The sequence below is a fragment of the Typopeltis vanoorti genome, chromosome 12 (genome assembly GCF_054136105.1).
Source record: "Typopeltis vanoorti isolate ZY-2024b chromosome 12, IOZ_Tvanoo_1.0, whole genome shotgun sequence".
Lineage (NCBI taxonomy): Eukaryota > Metazoa > Arthropoda > Arachnida > Uropygi > Thelyphonidae > Typopeltis > Typopeltis vanoorti.
The window spans coordinates 34416746-34439503 of NC_143560.1; the positions used below are offsets into that span (position 1 = coordinate 34416746).

The window sequence follows — 22758 nt, forward strand, 5'->3', positions numbered from 1 at the left end:
ATAAAGCATTAAGCTTACCTGTGTAGTCAGTTTGGTTGAGAACCACAGTGGCGTTTCCCTTATCTGCTTTGGTGATTACTATTTCTTTTGTTTTTCTTCCTTTCTTGTAGAGCTTTATATTCTCCTTTGGATAGGTTAGTGTATCTGAAAATACTTGCTGCTAATTTTAATCCTCCATGTTTTAAGATATGTATTAATCAGGAAATATGAGGAAATAAAATTTTTCACTAATCACATTCCTTAAGTTGATAAACTGTCTCAGCAAGTAATTTGGCTTGTATTCATCTAATTAAATGGGCAGTTAATCATTTACCCAATTTATATCTTCTGGGGAATTAGCTGGTTTCATAGAAGGGGAACCCTTCTGTCTCTATACAAGACAAACTTTCCTTCTTTAGTCTTTTATAAAGTTTTCAGTCCTAACTGACATTTGGGTCCAGTTGATATATTTTGCAGCCACCTAAGCTATGTTGAGCTCTCATTGATTTAATTTCTATTATCCATTTTGTCTGTACCCTTAATGGAGCAAACAGGATGTTATGTTATAACTACATAATTAAAGAGTACATTAATTTGTTTAAACAGTTTCTTCTGAATTAATTTGTTTCACACTTTTAGTATTGTTTAACTTTGAATATCAGGTTTCTAATGCACCAAGAGTTGCTCAATTACTTATCTTGCCCCCCCCCTGGCTTTTTCCCTGTCATCAAATAAGTTCTATAAACCTTTCACTCTCATTCTGTTTTAAGTGATGCCACCTTTTAGATTATCTTTATTCACACATTTTTAATGCTTATGATGCAAGATTTGTTTCTTTCTAATACCTTCATCTTGTTATGAATTACTATTGATATGAACAGGGTTTAGGATTATTTCTTTAGACTCCAAAAATTTTCTATCTCATCGTAACAATGATGAAGATTATTAGACATTTTCCCAGAGTAATGGATGTGGGAGGCTCTCCTCATTTCAATTTGCTGAAAATAGGACATGGCTGGATAAGGCACTAGCTTGAGTTCTCTTGTAGTTGGTCTCTTTGGAGTCGAAAGAAATAATCCTAAACCCTGTTCACATCAATAGTAATTTAAGCTACAACTTATCAAACTGCCACAGTTCTGCTATCCAATATTGGCATGCATGAGATTGTGAGCACACACAGTGCCTAATAATACAGTTAGAGATTGTTCTTCTTTTTAAACTCATCTAGGCTTTAGCCTCTACATTGCTTTTTTGCTGCATTTTTAATACTGTTCAGATCCAGTTCTTGACTGGGATTCTTATGTTTAACACCTGAAGAAGTCTGTTAGACGAAACGAGTTGTGCAATTTAAAACCTTGCGTTAATCTCTGTCATATATATATATGACACATTAACTCACCCACATACAGGTTATCCAAATATTTGGCGTCATCGTTAAAAGCTTATGCAGGAAAATCTTCTTCTTATATTAAAAACTCAACAGATTTTGTCTCTAAAATAAAGGACCTAAAACTAAAATCTTCTGATATCATGGTGAGCTTTGACGTGGTAGCACTCTTTACCAACGTTCCGACACAGGACGTTCTCCATATTTTAAAAAACAAGATTTCAAATAAAATGTTATCTCACTGTGTAAACTCTGGCTATTTTGAATTCGAAGGTAAACTATACAAACAGGTCAAAGGATTAGCTATGGGAAGTCCTCTCTCTCCTGTGTTAGCCAACATTTTTTTCGAGGACTTTGAAGAAAAGGCGATCTCCTCTTTTACTTTAAAAAAAAAATTTGGCTTAGATATGTGGACGATATATTCCTCATATGGGAGCATGGTACTGAGAATCTTAACAAGTTTCTCGACCACTTCAACAACCGCATCAAGATATAAAATTGACTATGGAGATTGAAGAAAATAGTTCCATCTGCTTCCTAGATGTTAAACTCACCAAGACGCCTGAATCAATTAAAGTCTCTATTTTTAGAAAGCCAACACACAGACAGATATTTGCATGCGTCCTCCCATCACCATCCAGCGCAAAAGTTGGGTATTATATCAACTCTAGCGAATCGTGCAAGATCTGTACTCTCAGATGAAGAACTGAAAAAGGAACTACAACATCTTAAATGGACCTTTAAAAACAATGGCTACTCTCTAAAAAAATATTAACAACCAATTATCCCACTGTCAGCGTAGCAACGTAGAGACACAGGACTACTCCAAAGGTCATATCGTCTTGCCATATATCAGCACACTATCCAAAAAGCTGAGTAGAATTCTAAAGAAGTTTAACATAAAAACGTGCTTCTCGACTATGCCAAAAATAAGATCACGCTTCAACTATAAACAACCTCACAACCTTCTACAATTCCCAGGTGTATACAAGGTCACTTGTGAATGCGGAAAGCCTTACTATGGGCAGACAGAGAAATCTATCTTACTACGTCTCGAAGAGCATCAGAGAGACATTGCTTATAAGAGAACCAGAGCAACTGCTCTGTCGGGCCATGTCCTGCTTTCGAAGGCCACCAACATGAAATAAATTGGACATTGACTTCAAACCTACACATCAGCCATGATGAAATAGAGCGCCGCATTGTCGAGTCAAGGGAAATCACCTTAGACCCTTTTCATTTGAATAATAATCTTAGCTATAATTTGGCAGACTCTTTCAACTCTACTATTAGATACTGGAGATCGCGTGATTCCACACACGCACAGGTGTACAACAATAGAACTTTAACTCGGACTGTAGTTCAAGCTCATAATAACTGTAATTTACAGTCGAATATTATGGCTTTATAATTGTATAGCTTTAGAGTGTGTCAATGTTAATTTAAGTGTCTTTTATTATCTTTCTATGTTCTTATCGCCTGAAGTCATTTTTGACGAAACATGTTGCGTTTTTTTCAAATAAATGTCATTGTGTTATAATTCTCGGGTTTAAGTCGGTTAATTTAGAAAAATGAATATAGATATATATAGATATAGATATACTATATATGGATATAGATATACTATATATGGATATAGATATACTATATATGGATATAGATATATACTGTGTATATGTAGAGAGAGGGGGGGGGAGATTTGATATTAAATAATTTAATTTAATAGATTGGATATTCTGAAAGAATTATTGAAAAATTCCTTCTTAATCATCCTAGTCATCACACAGAAGAAATGAATACATTTAAGGGCGACATATCTATTCCTTACATAAATTCAGTTTTACAAAAATTAGCCAAGGTTCTAAGAAAATACAATATCAGAACTTTGTTCACTCCACTTCCTAAAATCTGCTCCTTTAATAAGCCAACCAAAGCCTTGTCATCATCTTAAATATCCTGGTGTGTACAAAATACGGTGTGATTGTGATATTCCTTATTTTGGCCAGAGAGAGAAAAGTCTATTGAATTGCGTATGAAGAAACACATGAGACATCTCTTACAAGAGACAGCGAGTCAGTGCCTTTATCAAACCATATCCTTTTCTTGGCTGATCCTAATGATGAAAACCCAAGTCATACAGTCCGTTGGGACAAATCTACCAACATCTTTCGTTGCCATGATGAATTGGAGAGAAAAATCATAGAATCGAGGGAAATCATCCTCAACCCTGAACATCTAAATAATAACTTGAGCTACAATCTCCCAAGATAGTCATTCAGCTGTAATCATGTACTGGCATTCACATGATGCTGCAAGCACACACTCTCCCAACAAACAAAAGAACAGTTTAAATACAACTATAACGTTTTCATGCTAATTATGTATGGAGACTTTCTGTTGTTCATAGTTTTTTTAACCTTTAGTGTTTTTTCTTTTCTTTTATAATGTTACCTGATGAAGGCTGTTATAAGCTGAAACTAGTCATGTTTTACTATTAAACTCCCTTTTTTACCTAACTCTTGGTTTAAGTCATTCAACTCTATTTCACTATATATATATTCATTTTTCTAAATTAACTGACTTAAAACCCGAGAATTATGACACAATGACATTTATTTGAAAAAAACGCAACATGTTTCGTCAAGAATGACTTCATCAGGCAATAAGAACATAGAAAGATATTAAAAGACATGAAATTAACATTGACACACTCTAAAGCTATACAATTATAAAGCCATAATATTAGACTGTAAATTACAGTTATTATGAGCTTGAACTACAGTCCGATTTCCCTTCTGACGAGGGTAATTGTGCACTTACGAAAGCATATCAGAAGACACTAAAGAGCATTGGAATTAATATCAACAGACTTTTCTTCTTGAAGAAATGCAAGTTTTCCTCAATTATTCCAAAGTTCCTACAATTTAAAGAAATCTTTACTACAGAGAGAATTTGCGATACAAAACGCAATTTATCTTTGCTTTTCACAGAAAAAACATCTTTAGAAAACCAATTAGCAGCCTGCTTAGATCTGGATTCTTGGAATCACATTAGAGATTTAAGTACACACCGTGCATTACAATTTCAAAACTTAAACAAACAGAAGCTAATCAGGAAATTCAACTTTCTCAAGTCGAAACAAGAAAGATCTACCTTAAATAATTGTCATAGCAGACTTAAAAATTTGGTGATTAACAAATCGTCATACGTGCTAAGTCCCGATGAAGAGAAAATTCTCGGAAAAGGCCTAAATTTTGTGTTGGCACCAAAATGCATCCCTAAAGAACTACTTTTAACTAAGATGGAAAAGGCAGCTTCACTACTTCCTACCGCAGACGCGAGTTTACTTCGCATAGAAGCAATTCTTGCAATCAACAATGCAAAACCTCCTTCTGATAATATATCCCCTAGTGAGAGACTTGTGATTAAAAATCTAAGGATTAACAAGGACATTGTCATCTTAAAGGTTGATAAGGGGAATGCAACTGTAGTTCTAGATAAAATAGACTACCGAGAAAAAATCTTAGCACTGTTAGATTCAGATAGTTATTCGGAAATTGAGAGAGATCCAATAAGAGAAATACACAATAGAACCAATCTCCTACAAAAGACCACAGAAATTCCACGGAATACACGGCTCTCCATCCGCTCTTTACACCCACTCATTCCAAGGTTATATGGTCTCCCGAAGGTACACAAAGAAAACTATCCACTGAGACCTATAGTAGACAGCATTGACTCACCCACATACAGGTTATCCAAATATTTGGTGTCATCGTTAAAAGCTTATGCAGGAAAATCTTCTTATATTAAAAACTCAACAGATTTTGTCTCTAAAATAAAGGACCTAAAACTAAAATCTTCTGACATCATGGTGAGCTTTGACGTGGTAGCACTCTTTACCAACGTTCCGACACAAGACGTTCTCCATATTTTAAAAAACAAGATTTCAAATAAAATGTTATCTCACTGTGTAAACTCTGGCTATTTTGAATTCGAAGGTAAACTATACAAACAGGTCAAAGGATTAGCTATGGGAAGCCCCCTCTCTCCTGTGCCAACATTTTTTTCGAGGAATTTGAACAAAAAGCAATCTCCTCTTTTACTTTAAAACCGAAAATATGGCTTAGATACGTGGATGATATATTCCTCATATTGGAGCATGGTACTGAAAATCTTCACAAGTTTCTCGACCACTTCAACAACCGCCATCAAGATATAAAATTGACTATGGAGATTGAAGAAAATAGTTCCATCTGTTTCCTAGATGTTAAACTCACTAAGACGCCTGAATCAATTAAAGTCTCTATATTTAGAAAGCCAACTCATACAGACAGATATTTGCATGCGTCATCCCATCACCATCCAGCGCAAAAGTTGGGTATTATATCAACTCTAGCGAATCGTGCAAGATCTGTACTCTCAGATGAAGAACTGAAAAAGGAACTACAACATCTTAAATGGACCTTTAAAAACAATGGCTACTCTCTAAAAAATATTAACCAATTATCCCACCGTCAACGTAGAGACACAGGACTACTCCAAAGGTCATATCGTCTTGCCATATATCAGCACACTATCCAAAAAGCTGAGTAGAATTCTAAAGAAGTTTAACATAAAAACGTGCTTCTCGACTATGCCAAAAATAAGATCACGCTTCAACAACTATAAACAACCTCACAACCTTCTACAATTCTCAGGTGTATACAAGGTCACTTGTGAATGCGGAAAGCCTTACTATGGGCAGACAGAGAAATCTATCTTACTACGTCTCAAAGAGCACCAGTGTGACATTGCTTATAAGAGAACCAGAGCAACTGCTCTGTCAAGCCATGTCCTGTTTTCAATAAACACGAACAACGAAAGCCACCAACATGAAATAAACTGGCCATCAACTTCAAACCTACACATCTCCCATGATGAAGTAGAGTGCCGCATTGTCGAGTCAAAAGAAATCACCTTGGACCCTTTTCACATGAATAACAATCTTAGCTATAATTTGGCTGACTCTTTCAACTCTACTATTAGATACTGGAGATCGCGTGATTCCACACACGCACAGGTGTACAACAATAGAACTTTAATTCGGACTGTAGTTCAAGCTCATAATAACTGTAATTTACAGTCAAATATTATGACTTTATAATTGTATAGCTTTAGAGTGTGTCAATGATAATTTCGTGTCTTTTAATATCTTTCTATGTTCTTATTGCCTGATGAAGTCATTCTTGACGAAACATGTTGCATTTTTTTCAAATGTCATTGTGTTTATAATTCTCAGGTTTTAAGTCAGTTAATTTAGAAAAATGAACATATCCCAACCCCGAGTTAATAGTACTAATCATCATATATATATGGTATGCCAGTTTCATTTTAAATAGAATTTTTTTATTTGTAGAATTAGCATTTGCAAATTATTTTAATAAAAAATTTCAAAATTTAATCCTATTATCTGATTTTTCAAGGTAGACATCTAAAAATTTGTTTTACAGAAATTTTATTGGTTTCTGTTTCCATTAACTGCATTTTGACCAGGTGTGACCACATCTAACAAAATTTTGAAATTCTATTTAGTAGGATACTGTATTTAACACTACAATAAAATCATCTTGCTTGTGTTCATGCACTCTGGTGCCTGTGGGAGCAAAATTTTTTTTTTATTGTACAGGGTCATTTTTATTCCAATTCTCTAATTGCATTACTGTAATTCTCATTTAATGGGCATGGACTAATTGTCACTGTTCGAAATGTAATGATACAATAAAACTATTTTGCTTGCTTCTGTACAGTATGGTGTTTGTGGGAGAGTGTTTTTCATTACACAAGGATCTTTTCATTCACTATTTAGAATCACCATAATTGGATGACTAAGGCAAACAATAGAGTGGTAGATGCTTCTGAGGAAGGCTAGGACTCTCAAAGGGTTGAGCTAATAATGATTTAGAATGACAGTAAAAAAAAATCATTTTTATTCACAGAAATTTTATATAAGAAAAAGACACTCCATCTAGTGTTCTAAAACAAAATATCAGCATATTTGGGACATATTACTATACAAAAAAAAATTTACCCTGATCATAACAATCATTACTGAATAAGATTCTTTTTAAAAAAGTGAAATATAAATTGTAGATGATAATCTTGTACAACTGGTATACAAGATTATCATAAGTGAGCATGATTTTACTCACTTAGTGCTCCAAAGTACATGAATTTTACTGTGCTTTGAATTATCCAATTTTACCTTATTAGTTTGATGGATAAGCCCCTTGCTATAATCACTTACTAAGCTACCAATTATACAAATGCCATTTGTTATTGGTTAAGTTTCACAAATCTTCTCTCATAGGTGTAAAAGTTTTGTCCATTATAAACGTGAACATATGTTTAGAGGTTATAGGATGACATAATTTGTTCTTCCCCTCAGCAGTTTATTGGATACTCTCATACTGTAAATTATTAGTAATTCATCTGTCTAAGTGTTTTTCACAGCTGTGCTTTTTACATCTTTTTGGTAATTTAAATATACTAACAAAATCCATTTTTAGTTATTGGTTTATAATATATTCTAAAACTGTTTTGTCAAAGCCATGATTGTGTGCTCACCTGCAACAAATTATGGCAAACAGGAATGGAGACATGTTCTCGTGTCCTACCTCAAGGTAAAATACAACATAAGATTCTTTCCAGAAGAGAATGAATGTGTTAAGTGTTTTGTATATTACTAATTTGTTTTCAATAATTTTTCTTATTCCTTCACAAAGTTTTTATTTGACTGGCTCTCCTTTCCCCTTATAAGCTTTGCTTATTCTTAATTATTTCCATCTTTATTAAATTAAAAATTGTGCCTGAATAGCCAAAATGTTTATTTTTCCATCAACTGCTCTATTGAGAATCTAGTCTGTTTTGCATGTTCATGCCTATTTTCATCATGGTAACACTGAAAGTATGAAAATTAAAATAAGACAATCTGCTTCAATTTAGTTGGTCCAGATTTTGAGTATAACATCACTTTCATAAAAGAACAGAGTTCAGTTCGGTATCTGATTTTGTTAGCAAGTTTAATTCTGCTTTGTAATGTAATCCATAGTAGATAATGTTGCACCTAATTTTACTTCAAACCATCTTCCCATACTTGTTCTAACTGCTGCCTTACAACTTAAATTGTATGCATATCTTTTGAAACATTATCTCTCAGCAGCTTGGATGTGCTTTTTCCATCTACAAAATCTAAATCAGATAATTTTACAAGAAAAAGTAAGTTGCAAATGATTATAAAAAAAAATCGAACCTTGAAAAAATATTTTCTCTGCATAATCTCCTTTTAACATTTATACACTTGTCCCATTATGTTGTCCTTCAATACCTAGCAGCATAGGCTCCACACCTCATTTTCAACCTCCTGAATATCATCAAAATGTCTGCCACCAAGGTGCTGTTTCAGTGGGTCAAATAGGTAAAAGTTGCTCGGGGGTTAGAGGTAAGAGGGGTTAGAGTAAGGTGGATGTTGAACTTCCCACTCAAGTTCTTGAATTCTCTACAGGGTTCCTGTAGCTGTATGTGGTCCTTCATTATCATGCAAGAATAATACTCTTGTCAGTAGGTTTGGATGTTTTTATGTGGAAAAAGCATAATGATGTGTAACATTTGAAAGCAAATATGATTTATTATTAAAACATTTAAGGAATAGAACAACGTAGTTAGGAATATAAATTAAATTAAACTTTAATAAATATTTTCCGATATTTCGACAACGTGACGTTGTCGAAATATCGGAAAATATTTATTAAAGTTTAATTTAATTTCTATTCCTAACTACGTTGTTCTATTCCTTAAGTGTTTAAATAATGCATAACCAACGTATAAGCCTGTCTACGAGAATCAAATATGATTTAATGTATTATTCGCTGTTAAGAATTCATTTATTCATCTTGCCTGTGCAAAATAAATAACTAATACTAATAACAGATTTTTTTTAATGTATACTATCACTTTGTTTAAGTGACAGCTCCGTAGTGAAAAAAGTAACAAATTCAAAAGATATTTGGAAAACTTGAGTTAGAATATTTCTTTTTAGGATATGAAGTTTTTCTAACTGAAGGTGAGTTAGCTGATCTTATGTGCAGATGACAGGGTTCTTCCTCCTTGAAAATTAAACTGGCCAAAGAACACAAAACATTCTTAACACTATCTCTAAAGGACAATAAATTGAAGATGCCAAGAAATTATTATCCTTTATGCAAGTGTAAGCAAACAAAGTTTGCACGTGAAGTCGCTTCGTGTCTAGACAACTTGTATATAGAAGCAGACTTCACATTACTTGCCTTAGTATTACCATAATGCAAAGCACATATCCTTACACATGTATAATACTATGTGTTATGGGAAGGGTGTCTGTGCGGTTAGCCTAGTAGCTTTGCACTTCGCAACCATATGCCTGGGGAAGGAGTGTCCTAGGTTCGATTCCTGTCGGAGACGTGAGGAGCTGAAGGATCTTCCTCAGCCATAGACAAATTAGCCGGTCTTGGGCATGGGCAGTAGGGTTTTTCCACCAGTTTTTCATCCCGCAAGCAGGCAAACCAGCCCATGAACATACAGGGATACAGCCACGAATACCTTGAGGCATAGGAGTGACAATTCTATCCTCGTATTTCGGTTAAAAAATCCAAGCATGCTTAGAAGGTTGTGGGCCTTAAAGGCCTGTTAAAGCCATTGGGATAGGATTATGGGAAGGGTCACTACCAGACCAGTTTCAGCCTTTATTGCAGTCTTGTCAGTGGGAGCCAGAAGTGATACCAATGTTGAAGTAAAGCAAAAGTCATATTTCCATACACAAGTAGCCAAAAAGTGTTACACCTTATTACTAAAATACTTGGAATTAGAGATAATGTTGAAAGTTTCTCCAATTGGTTATACTATAAATTAAAGATGCCAAGAAATTATTCTTGGTTTAATCCTTTTACCAAGTGTAAGCAAACAAAGTTTGCACATGAAAAAAAATTTTTTTTCAACATCTAAAGGACAATGTTTAACTATCTTATTGATATGTATAAAATCAAGTTAGCCAACTGTGACACACCATTGAGCCTAGCATATTAAGATATAGTTATTAGTTTAAGGTATGCAACCTTGGGATAGCAAAAATTACAAACTTCAATATAACTGTTTGTGCTTATCAAACTTTTTCTTAAGTCATATGATTAGTGTTGATTATTTTGTACTGATAATTGCAAATAACATTTGATGTCAAAATTAAAATGAATATTACATATTTATTATAGTGTTAAATGTAGCTTCAAAAGATTCTGTTTTTAGAATAAAATTACTTAGTTTTGTTTTTTAAAATTAACGGAGAAAAGCATGCTTACTGTTTAATTTTTGATTTAAAAGATGAAGAGTGTCCTTTGCAAAAGTTCCTGAATTCCACGAAGGAAATGTCTCCTGAAGAAAGGGGTCAAGAACTTGAAAAAGATGAGGTAAGGTTATTGGAAATTTCCTCAAATTATTTTCTAGCCTGTCAACTTTTCTCTAATTTTAGAAAATTTATTTCAAAATTAGTTTGGAGCTATCTTCTATATGGCTAACTTGGTCTTTTAGCTGATTTTTCTTATTCGTAATTGACTAACTTAGGTGTTAGTAATTATTTATAATAATACTTTGCAGTATATACAAATCAAATAATCTTGATTACTGATATTTTGCTAGATTTCAAACCAGAATTTGTAGAGTAAAAACTACAAGACACATGGTACCTAGATTTTTACAGAAAAAATTCAGTTTTGTAACTGAAAACTGTTATCATGGTGCTCTCAATTCTAGATTAAAAAAAATCAGAAGTCAATCTAAATGTGGTCTAGAATGACTGTCCAGATTTTAGATTGCCTACCAAGATGAGATAATATGGCTGTACTTATTGAGGTTAGGGGGAGTTCATAGTTGATGCAGATTCTGAAAATATACTCAGAGCTATAGCAGCTTCAATGATTAGAATCTTTTGGCTAGAACTTGAATAAAATGGAAAAGAGAATTTGATTCCTTCTTCATTTGGCAAGACTTTGCTTCTTGTTTTAAGCTTCAGCTTGTTGCATCTTACACTCTGATGCAGGCAGTCTGTCCACTGCTTTCTTGGTCTACCAACTTTTTTTTTTCTCATTTGGTTTCCAGTCACTTGCTAGTTTAACTATTCTTTGAGTCCATTCTATTAACATGTTGACTCTATTCTAATCTTTTTTTATCCATGCATTTATCATTTATAGGTTGTAGTTGACATTTTTTTTTACTCATATCAAGTTTGTTTTATTATTTTTCTTACTGTTTACATTTTACACATTGTAAGCTCCTCCGTACCTCAATTGGAAGAACAACGGTACATTGCGCCCTTAGATTAGAAAAGGCCTAAGTTCAATTCTCATCATGATGGGAGGAATCTTTATATGGACTTTCGGTTGAAGGAGAGTTAGCTGATCTCATACGAAGGTAGCAGGGTTTTTCTCCTGGAAACCTGGGTTTTTCATCCTGCATACAGACAAATTGGTCCTTTAGAACACTCAATTACAGACAAAAAAAAATACTAGCTGTGGGGGTGGTTGTGTGCAGTAGATGGCATTGATGTAGGTGATTGGTAGTAGAGATGGAGTGTTGTACAGTAGGTGTCCTCCCGCAATGAGTCTTTGGACTCCTTGGAGGTGTCAAGAATAATAATTTTTGATGTTTCTATTCTGGTTTCTCATGCATACATCAATATTGGTCAGACTGCTGATTTATATATTTTTGTTAGATCTTTATTTTTTCATAGTTGAATTTAGACACATTGATATTTTATTAGCCTTAAGAGATTTTTTTTTTTCCCTTCCTCCTGTGTTATGTTTTTTTTCACTAGATTATTCCTAGGCATTTAAATTTCATTACTTTTTCCATTTAGTTCTAATTTACATTTGATTGGTTCTTTTGTTTTTGATTTCTCTGATATTTGCATGTTAAAATTTCTGCATATCTATTAGTTTGGATAATTGCTTCTGGGGGACTTCATTTTCTGTAAGTAATTATGCATATCAAACCAAATTTAAACTTTCTTTTTTAGTTTTTATTCTATTTCTTAAATTCTGTTATTTCATCCATGATAATGTAAATTTAATGAGGACTTGAAGAATCACCTTGTCTGATCCCTTTCCTTATAGGAATTTATTTGTTTTGATATCTTATTACGCATTCATTTTTTGTTATTGTAAAAACCCACAAGGTGGTAAATCCTAGGCTTTACAAGTAAATCCTAGTATTTACCATAGTGAGGTGGTAAAAGTCTGAAAAATGCTTCCATTTCGAGCTTTTTACCAAACCATTTCATAAATGCTAGCAATTTGCCAACACCAATTGGTATAAGCCCATTTTGTTTACATTATGATAACATTTTATCAGCCAGAAGGATGATTATATCTTGGTTCTGTTGTCTCTTTTAATAGTTTGACATTCTGTTGGAGAGAAATTTTCTTTGCACAAAGTAAATTGGTTAGGTTATGTTCCTAACCTTCTGATTCACTGTGTCTTCGTTTTTATGAAGGAAATAAAAAAAAAATGTAAAATATGTTAGCACAAACAAACTGATTGTAGCTGCTCACACCCATCTATACTCAGCATTTTACCAGAGTGGTTTGGTAAAAGAAATGGAAGCGTTTACAAGCATTTTTTGGACTTTTACCACCTCACTATGGTAAATGCTAGGATTTACCACTTTTCAAGCTTTTACAGTAACATATCTTTGAGCACTTCAGTGATTTCTAGTAGTATCTTTCTCAATACTAATACATTCAGGCATTATGTAATCTGATTCTGTCAAAGGCCTTCTCTAAGTCAATGAAATAGAAATACTGGTTTGTTAAATTATATTGCTTTTCTGCTATTTGCTTTATAACAAATATTGCATCGCTATGATCTTCCCTTGCAGAAACCTGTTCATTATAATTTAGTCTTGATTCTAGTTCTTGGATTATACTTCTACATTTTTAGAGTAGTGCACAGTAAGTTTATTCCTTGATAGTTTTTGAGGTTCAGATTTTTTTCCCTTTTAAATGTTGGTATTGTATATTCGTTGGGAATCTGTCTTTTCTTTTGTTTTAAATTTCTCATTTTTAGTCATTTCTTTATCTTCCATATTTCAGCATTTCATTATATAAATTCCATCAGTTCCAGATATCCTATTTTGCAATTTTGAACTGATCCTATTCAATTATCTCAATTTTCTGTTTTTCTGGCTCTGGTATTTCAGCCATTTTTTATTTCTTCTTAGTCTTAATATAATTTGGTAAAATATTCTTTATTATTGTTCTCTTTTTCTGTGACCTGGTATTTGCAACTTTATTTTCTTTTGATTTTGGCTCTTTATACTTGTTTCTGTGCTCCATGAAAGTTTGTGTTTGGAATAGCCTTCAAATATTTTTTGTTTTGAGTTTTATTTTTTTTATTTCATTTCTTTTATATTCTTCATATTCAGCTATACTAGTTTTAAATTTTTATTAAATGCAGTTTTCTTTGGTTTCTAATGATGCTTCTATTTCTTCTGTATACCAGAGTCCATCTTGTTTCATAGTTGACAGTTCTCTCTCTCAATTTCTATTTTTGTTTTTCCTTTTTCAGAGCTATAGGCACTGAATATATTTAGTTTTATTTTGCAATTTTATTTTTATTCTCAGTAACCTTTCAGATATGCATTCCTATTTTATTTCACTTTGCAAATCTTCATCTATTATTCCTGTATCTGCTTTAGCTCTTTCTTGTTTCTCTACTCCACTTAAAAAAAAAAAAAAAAAAAAAAAAAAAAATCATTAGCTATTTAATTCATACATTTCTTTACCTTTTTTTTTTTTTGTTTTGCTTATCCAATTCCTCAATTATTTTTTTTTTATTTAAGGAATGACTGTTCCAACTTCCGATCCTTAATGTGTTCTTTTTCCATTGTTCTTTCATGGTGAGATCTATCTCTAGACTGTCCTGTTGCATCTTATATTGTTTCTGTGAGCATTTTTAATTTTTACCTCATACAAATGTTGCTAGCCCTACTTGTTCATTGCTCCCCCCCCCACACACACACACGTGCTTTAGCCAGATATATTAATGTGGCCTTCATGCCTAGGGTTGACCTAGTAGTGTAAATTACTGGCATACATCACTTGTTTTCTCTCTCTCGCTCTCTCTGTGTGTGTGTGTTGAGGTAGTAGGAAAGATTGAGAGGGGCAGAATTTGCATCTTTTTTCATGTATGCTGGTAATGTTAAGTCAACAGGGTCACATAATCTACTCAGTTTCAGTGCAGCTAAGTTAATTACTACTATTCCTCAAATTTGCATTTACCTTTTTTTATATAAAGCAATATCTAGTTCATCAGATAAGTTTGTATTATCTTCTTAGGCTGTCATTTTATATTTTTAAATGAGCATCAAACTAGTTTTCTTACCCTTCCAATAACTGAGCATGTCCTTTTTCTCAGGACAAGTTTCCTACTTGTTTAGCTTTACCTTTTTTTTTTAATACTGACAATTTCTCTAATTGACTTCTTTTAACAGATGCATTCCAAGTGTCCTTAACCTACTTTCTCAGTGGATATATCTACTTTTTTGTATCTCTAACCTATGGTCATATCCCACTGTGTATAGATGTTTGTTCTTTGTCTTTACTGTTCCTACAAAAATGTACCACTTAATCTCAAACATGAGATTACTGTTCCTATTTGGAGGCCTGAAGTGGCTTGATAAAGTACCATGTTTGACTTCTAAAGCAGGGATCCCAAGTTATCTAATTTAGCATATGGTACAAATATATGCTTTCAGTCCTATCTTGTGGTGAGATAACAGAACCAAACCAAATAGTTGAATGACTGAGTGAGAATTTTGCAGAGGTCTACCATCTAGGTTGTGATAATGACTGATAAAACAGAAGTTGAAGAAATGAAGATGCTTAAAATATTGCGAGAACCTCGATACAAACAGTCGTAGGACTAGATGGCATAATGCCCAGTGTATTACAAGAATGTGCAAGGGAATTATCAGCTCTTCTGACCAAGCTTTTTAACTTAAGCCTCAGTATGGGAAGGTGCCAGTGGAGTGGAAAGTGTGGGTAAAATAGTCCCATTGCATAAAGTAGGCTCCAAGACAGAAGTAGCAAATTATAGGCCAGTCAGCAACTGGAGAGTAGTTAAGGTATTGAAGAAATTTGGTGAAAGCCAGAAATATGGTACTCTGTAAGGGACATGGTTTTGTGGAGGAAAAGTCTTGCCTCAGTAATTTGTTTACTTTTTATAATCAAGCAAATTACTAAGGCAAGACTTGCCCTTGGATAAAGGAAAATGGCTACTCGGTGATATTGCTAGACTTTGCAAAAGCATCTGATGTGATTCCACATAAAACTGTTGCATAAATTGGAGCAAATGGGGATGGATATCAATCTGGTCATTCAGATTAGAGGATATCTGATGGACAAATATCAAAAAGTAGTTTATGGAGGAGTTGAGTTCCAGAGAAGCAAGTACAAATGGTGTATGTACCATAGGACTCGGTACTTGCTGTTGTTTAATTAGTGTATCAATGATATAGGAAATGATTTGATAGGAAATATTCAGTTTGCTGATGATGCTGAACTGAAAAGAGCAATGGTAAATGGTGACACAGAGATTCTGCAGGAGGACTTAGTCTAGTGGTATGATGGAACTGAACTGCAGAAAACCGAGGCCAGGGACTTGGGTGTGATTGTGGACAGGGAGTTGAAGTTTAGAGGGAATATTGCAAAGGTAACCAAAACAGCAAATCATTTATATAGTTAAGGAGATATATGATAGGTATTATATGAATAACGGATCTCCCATGAGTCTTCTGATCCCATGGAGATACCTTACGTTTGTCATCCTTGTTAAGAGTAGTGGATGAGGAAGTTGAGAGACCGACTGAGCTAGAGGTATGTGGGGAATTGAGCAAACTTGATGATAATAAGGCTGTGGGACTTGATATATATTACCATGTATTTTGGAGGAATGTGTCAGGGATTTTACATCTGCCTTGACATATTTGTTTAATGAGTTGGATCAAGTTCCAAAGGAGTAGAAGGAAAGGAAGATTGTACCACTTCATAAATGAGATAATAGGACTTGAACATAAAGTTTTGTCACCTCACGATAGGCCAATCTTTGTCAGGTGTTGTGGTTAAAGTGTTGGAGAGGCCAGTGAGAACTAGGATTCAGAATTGGTTTGAAAACAGTGGTTATTATCTTTGATGGAAAACATAGATTTGCTAAAGGTCAGGTCATGTTTTAGTAATCTACTTGCTACAGTCAAGCAGTAGCTGCAATATGAGGGAGATGAATACACAGCAGTTTACTTAGCTTTTGTAAAAGCTTTGATAATTACTACAATAAATTGATAGTCAAACTAGAGTGAATGGTTTTGTATATTAAACTAGTGCACTGGATTGAAGATTGGCTGTCTGATAGGTATCAACACGTTGTGTATGGGGAGCAATTTCCCACAAGAAGAAAGTAACAAATGGTGTCTCAGGGGCAGGGTGAACACTCGGCAAAAATATTTCGTACTAACTTATGTAGGAAAACTTGCTCACGTTTTATAACACAGTGATGGCTGAACTGGATATGGGTAATGGGTTTACAGTGATACTACTGGACCTTGCCAAGGCCTTTGACAGGATACCAGATGGAACCCTAATCAGTAAACTGGACAAGATGGGGATGGAGATAGGGTTGGTGAGATGGATAGGAGGGTGGTTAAAGGAGAGATACCAGAGAGTGGTTTATTCAGGAGTGGAGTCTAAAAGACTGCTTGTGACTAGTGGTGTGCCACAAGGCTCTGTTCTTGGACCACTGCTTTTCAATTTGTTCATCAATGATATAGGAAAGGATCTGAGAGGAAGTGTTCACTTGTTTGCTGATGATGCAAAGTTGGGTAGAGCAATTGTGAGTTCACAGGATGTCCAAATTTTTACAGGATGATTTGGATAGTTTGGAGGACTGGGCTAGGAAAAATGGATGTCAATTTAATGTGGCAAAGTGTAAGGTTATGCACTTTGGGGTGAAAAGAATAGCAGCAGTATATCACATTGGTGGAACTGTACTCCAGGAGATTGAGGCCAGGGATTTGGGAGTGTTGGTGGATAGGGAGTTGAAGTTTAGAGAGCACATTGCAAAAGTGGCTAAATCAGCTCATCAAATCACTTGGCTTCTGAAAAATACTTTAACATGCAGAGACAAACAAGTTGTTGTTCCTCTGTATCGAGCCTTGATAAGACCCCATCTGGACTACTGTGCCCAGTTATGGGCATCAGGGTTTCTTTGTGATGAGGAGGAAGTGGAGAGGATCCAGAGATGAGTGACCAAGATGATAGCAGGTCTGTGGAATGAACGTTATGAGAATAGGTTGAAGATTTGTGGGTTGCAGAAATTGGTCGATAGGCGAAGGGGGGGTGATATGATTGAGACATTCAAATTACTGAAGGGTTTCTATAAGATTAATCCAGAAGATATTTTTGAGAACAGGACTGGTGGTGGGAGGACTAGGGGCCATAGATGGAAGCTGGGCAAGAATGTGGTTAGCAGGGGTGTTAGAGCTAGGTTTTTTACTTGGAGAGTGGTGAATGAGTGGAATAGACTTCCAGAGTCTGTTGTGGGTGCTATGACTGTGAATGAGTTCAAGGCAAGGTATGATAGTGTGTGAATGTCGAATAGTTGTTCTTGACATGATGTTAGGGCCTCCCTTGATGAGTCTGTCGACTCCTTGGAGTTGCCCAGAATAATAATAATAAAAGGTACTAGATCTCAAAAAAAGTACTAAATTTTTATTTGCTTTCGTTTCACCCTATTTACAGCATTTTACAATATTATTACCTTATTATCATATTTGAACTCGATGTAAAACTGCTCAATTAACACATGTATAACAAATATGAAAAGGAAAAAAAGTGAAAACTTGCCTCACTGTAGTCATCTATGAGTCAAAGAGCTGCAGTTGTCAATCATCATAATAGCAGTATCAATTATAACTCTAGCACTTCACATGTGTATTAATTTACCATATAATTTTTAGTATCATTTTAGTGTTTAAAATAATGTAACATTAAATTTTCAGTTATTATGCTATTTACACCACCCACAAGAAAAACACTGGAAGTATTTATTCATTATTTTTATCAGATTTTGCTAAATTAACTCTTCAGAAATAGTAAAATCTGTGGCTGATGAATATTTTTATTTTGTCAAAAGGAGTCCATTCATCAAAGGAGGGTTTTTTTTTGAGATTTCATTGCGTGAATCTACAGCCAACGGTTTTTTATAAGATAGTTACATTTAGTTCATCCCCACTGTATTTTCTTAGCAATTTCACTATCAGGAGCAATTGTTTTCAATAGAGTTGGAAGAGTAAAGAGTATCCATAAGCCACAAAAGCAAATTGTGTTCAGCATTCAGGGCCGTTCCGTTTGTTTGCAATTCCTGAGAGCAAAATTTTTGTGTGCCCCTTTCCATCAAAAATTAAAGAATCCCGAAGTACAATAACACGTTAAGAATCATTTTATTATACTGCACATTAAGAGGAATATATATTAAAATAAAGAAAGAAAAAACACAAATAGTAAAAAGGTTATTTTTATATAATAAACAAACATACTCCTGTAATGGAACACGACAAGAAAAGAGGAGACTCTCAGAATAACTCGATATGCAATGGAATGTAAGATTTGGCATCAACAAAATGGAACATGTTAGAATCGCAGAACTAAGAAAGAGATGAGGCATAAAAGCTATGGTAACTGCAGTATATGAAAGCAAGATGAGATGGGCAGGTCACATTTCCAGACTCGGGAATAACAGAGGGACATATAGAATATTCAACTGGCAACAAGAATAAAGAGAAAACCAGGAAGACCCCCTACAAGATGAGAAGATCCACTAGTGAAATCTATGGGGATAACATCAGAGAGAGAGAGAGGCTCAAGATCATGAAAACACAAGAAGAAAACTCAAATTTCTAGAATGTTTGTTCACTGTGCTGAGAGCAGTGATTAAAGAAGTTGCGTTGAAGTTCGTACCATTTATTTAACTACCCAGCGATTCAGTCCCTCATTGAAATCTCTCTCTCATTCGAAGGTGACAAATATGCACAAACAGTTCAGTGTATTATTTATTCTCTATTTTTTTTATGAACGTGTTTCGATTATATCGCCCCTAAATTGTGCCACCCGGGTTCTTTTGCACCCCTGTACGGAAGGGACCTGTCTGCATCATATGCACATAATCTTAATTCTGCCTCTTTAATTTATTTTTCCGACTGATATTTGGAACTGGATTTAAACAAAGACATTATACCTGGTGAGTTTCTTTTAGATTCTACATTCTGCTAGTGTTTTGGAGTGTTTTGCATAACGAATCAATAGATATTTGCTACCATTGATGCTTATATCACAAAATTTACAATAAGCAGTATGTTCTTTACTTTTACCTGAATAAATCCAGGATTTAAGAAAAGGATTCTCCAACCGTACTTTTTAGATGAACCTTGTAAACCTGAATTTGAATCATAACTAGCATCACTTTCTCTTTTATCTGAATTATCTGTGTGAGAAGTGGTTTCTTGTGAGTGGGAAGGGCTAGCATTGATATCTTCACTTTCAATAGCTCGTTTATGTACTTGAATGACTCATGCACTACACTTTTTCTCCTGAGATTTAGAATTAAATTTAGAACGTTTTGCTTGTCACTTGTCCATATTTAAAAGTAAAATCTAATTAATATTTTCGATGAAGAATTAAACAAGTTTTGTTAATAAAATTAATAAAAACACTGGACTTCTTATAACGTGGGAGAAGTCTTTGAACAGCGAAGAATATATTTTCATTGGCTAATGCCAGTCGTATTGCCTGAGCACGGGATCGTGGGGGGGGGAAGACTAGCAACAGTGAGAGGGGTAGGAAAAAAGAAATCGTATTCTTGTGTCACTGAATGTGACATATGGGGAGGTGGGAGAAGAGAAAAATATTCAACTCATATGTCTCTCACGTTGTTATTATTATTCAGAAGGGAAAAAGTACTAGATCTGTTGGCGAACGTACTAGAACACTAAAAATTTATAAAAACGTACTAGATCTAGTACAAAAGTACTAGATGTGGTCACCTTGCTCAGGGGTCTATTTTAAGACCATTGCTGTTTAACCTGTATGCTAATGATATTGGAGAAGATTTGATGGGGATATTTAGCTGTTTGCAGATGCAAAGTTGGGATGAACTGTGAGTAAAGCACAAGAATTGAATAGACTGAGTGAATGGGAGTGGGGATGCTGGTTCAACATTGCAAAATGTAAGGTATTATTTGGGTAATGGTGAATGAGGATCTAAAATTTAGGACGCATTGTCAGAATTATGTGGTCAACATAAAGAATTCTTGCAATGATTCAGAGAACGCTGACTTGTAAGGAGATTCTGGTGCCATTGTATAAGGCCTTGATTGGGCTTATGGATCACTGTGCACAGGTCACCTAGTTTTCAAAAGGATGAAAAGATACTGGAAAGGGTCCAAAGGTGATTGATAGACTAAAGTAGTTTCTGGTCTTTAGAATGTAGAGTATGAATAAATGTTGAGGACGTGCAATTTTTCAGTCTAGAGGAAGAGGGGTGATATGATGTACAAATTGGTAAGGGGTTGTTTATAGGATTAATGTTAAAGACCATTTTTGTAAAATGGTGGAGATATAACAAGAGGTCATCCCTAGAAGCTGTATAAGGAAGGTGTGAGCAAGGGAAAGAAGCAGGTTTTTTGCAATGAGAGTTGTGAATGATTGGAATGCATTGCTGAGAGCATAGTATCTGCAGAGAATTTGAATGTGTTTAAGGCATGATATGATCTGAATGTATGACAAAGTGACCTCCTGTGATGAGTCAATATATGGCGTTTTTGGAATGATAATTGCATATTTTACCTTTTTTTTTTTCCTCTCTCTCTATCTAGCAGGAGTTGATAAATCCTAACATTTTGACAGATTTATGGTTTTGGCACAAGAACAGCAAAGGTCATACTATGCTATATCAAAGGTTATAACAGTACGCAAGATAAGATGATCACAAACATTCATGGCTGTAGTAGGATTTGAACCTGCAACCTGTTTAGAGACTGGGTATGCCAACCAGTCTGGCAATGCATTTGACAGAAAGAGCAGTATAGTTTTTAATGCCATTTTGACATTTATGCAAAATAGGAAACAAATGTGAATAGGACTCGCTTAGGAGTGAAATTAGTTTCGAAATTAAGTCAAGTCAAATAAACCCAGATATTAAAACTAATAAGCTCAAGTATCACATTAAATTATTTTTGTTTAAACACTTTACAAAATCCAGCAGAATTTTCTGCTGGATTTTGTAAAGTCATTTGACAGAATACCATGACACTGGTATTGTGGATAAGAGAGTGACCGATGGACAGATATCAAAAAGTGGTATATGGAGGAGGGGATCAAGGCAAAAATGTGACTAGTGGTGTGCTGGGACCACTAATGTTTAATTTGTATATAAATTTAGATTGTATATAAATTAGTGCTGCATTTAGATGTAATCAGTACAGATATCAATGCAAACTCAGTGGTTTAACTTTTAATACTTGGACCACCAAAATCAAACTTTTAGTACCAATAAAAAGGTTGTATTAACACAACAATTTAATTACAATTAATAAACAACTGAATGCAATAAACTGGGAAAACATGAACAAGTGTTTAAACAAAAATAGCATACAGACCACTCTAAATTCCTTGCATGTGGGAGGAAGAGAATTCTGAAAGAACTACAAAAACAAACCATGGATCAGGTTTTTTTTTTTATTTTTGTATTATTTCATTTTGTGTTATGTGCCACCTCCAGAAAGGGCACCTACTCTACAACTATGTCTCTGCTACTCGAAACCAACTACACCGACGCCACCACTAGTATTTGCAGACAATCGCAAACATCCATGCCCACAGTGGGATTCAAACCTGCAGTCTTTAGGCTGGAGAGCAGATACACTAACCACTCAGCCAACCAGGCCAGCAATTTATAAGTCCATTTGTCAGATTAATTCTTGATATACCAATTCTACCAAAAAAAAAAAAACAGACATCCCATAATGCCGAGACTTGCAAATGAGAATAAAATATGCAATAAAGCAACCCTCTCCTCCAGTGTCTGTTCACACCAGACTATGAGAAAAATCCAGTTAAATTTTCTTTGTGGATGGTAAATTTTGATGGTAAATATAGACCTAGCCTTTTGCCTAAAATTAATAGAGAAAAGAAGAGAATACAATTTAGAAACACATTGCATTTATTGACTTTGATAAAGCATTTGACAAAGTTAAAAAGCATTTTATTTAACATATTAAA

At 34.4% G+C, this 22758-nt stretch overlaps 1 protein-coding gene across 1 annotated transcript in view; it reads left to right on the forward strand.

The window, feature by feature from the left end:
* LOC150100681 (ubiquitin carboxyl-terminal hydrolase isozyme L3-like) overlaps positions 1–22758 on the forward strand; it is a 119249-nt gene that overhangs the window by 14158 nt on the left and 82333 nt on the right. The window contains exon 5 of the mRNA XM_090401860.1: positions 10757–10842. Coding sequence (XP_090257986.1) covers positions 10757–10842 — 86 coding nt within the window. The remainder of the gene's footprint in view (positions 1–10756; positions 10843–22758) is intronic.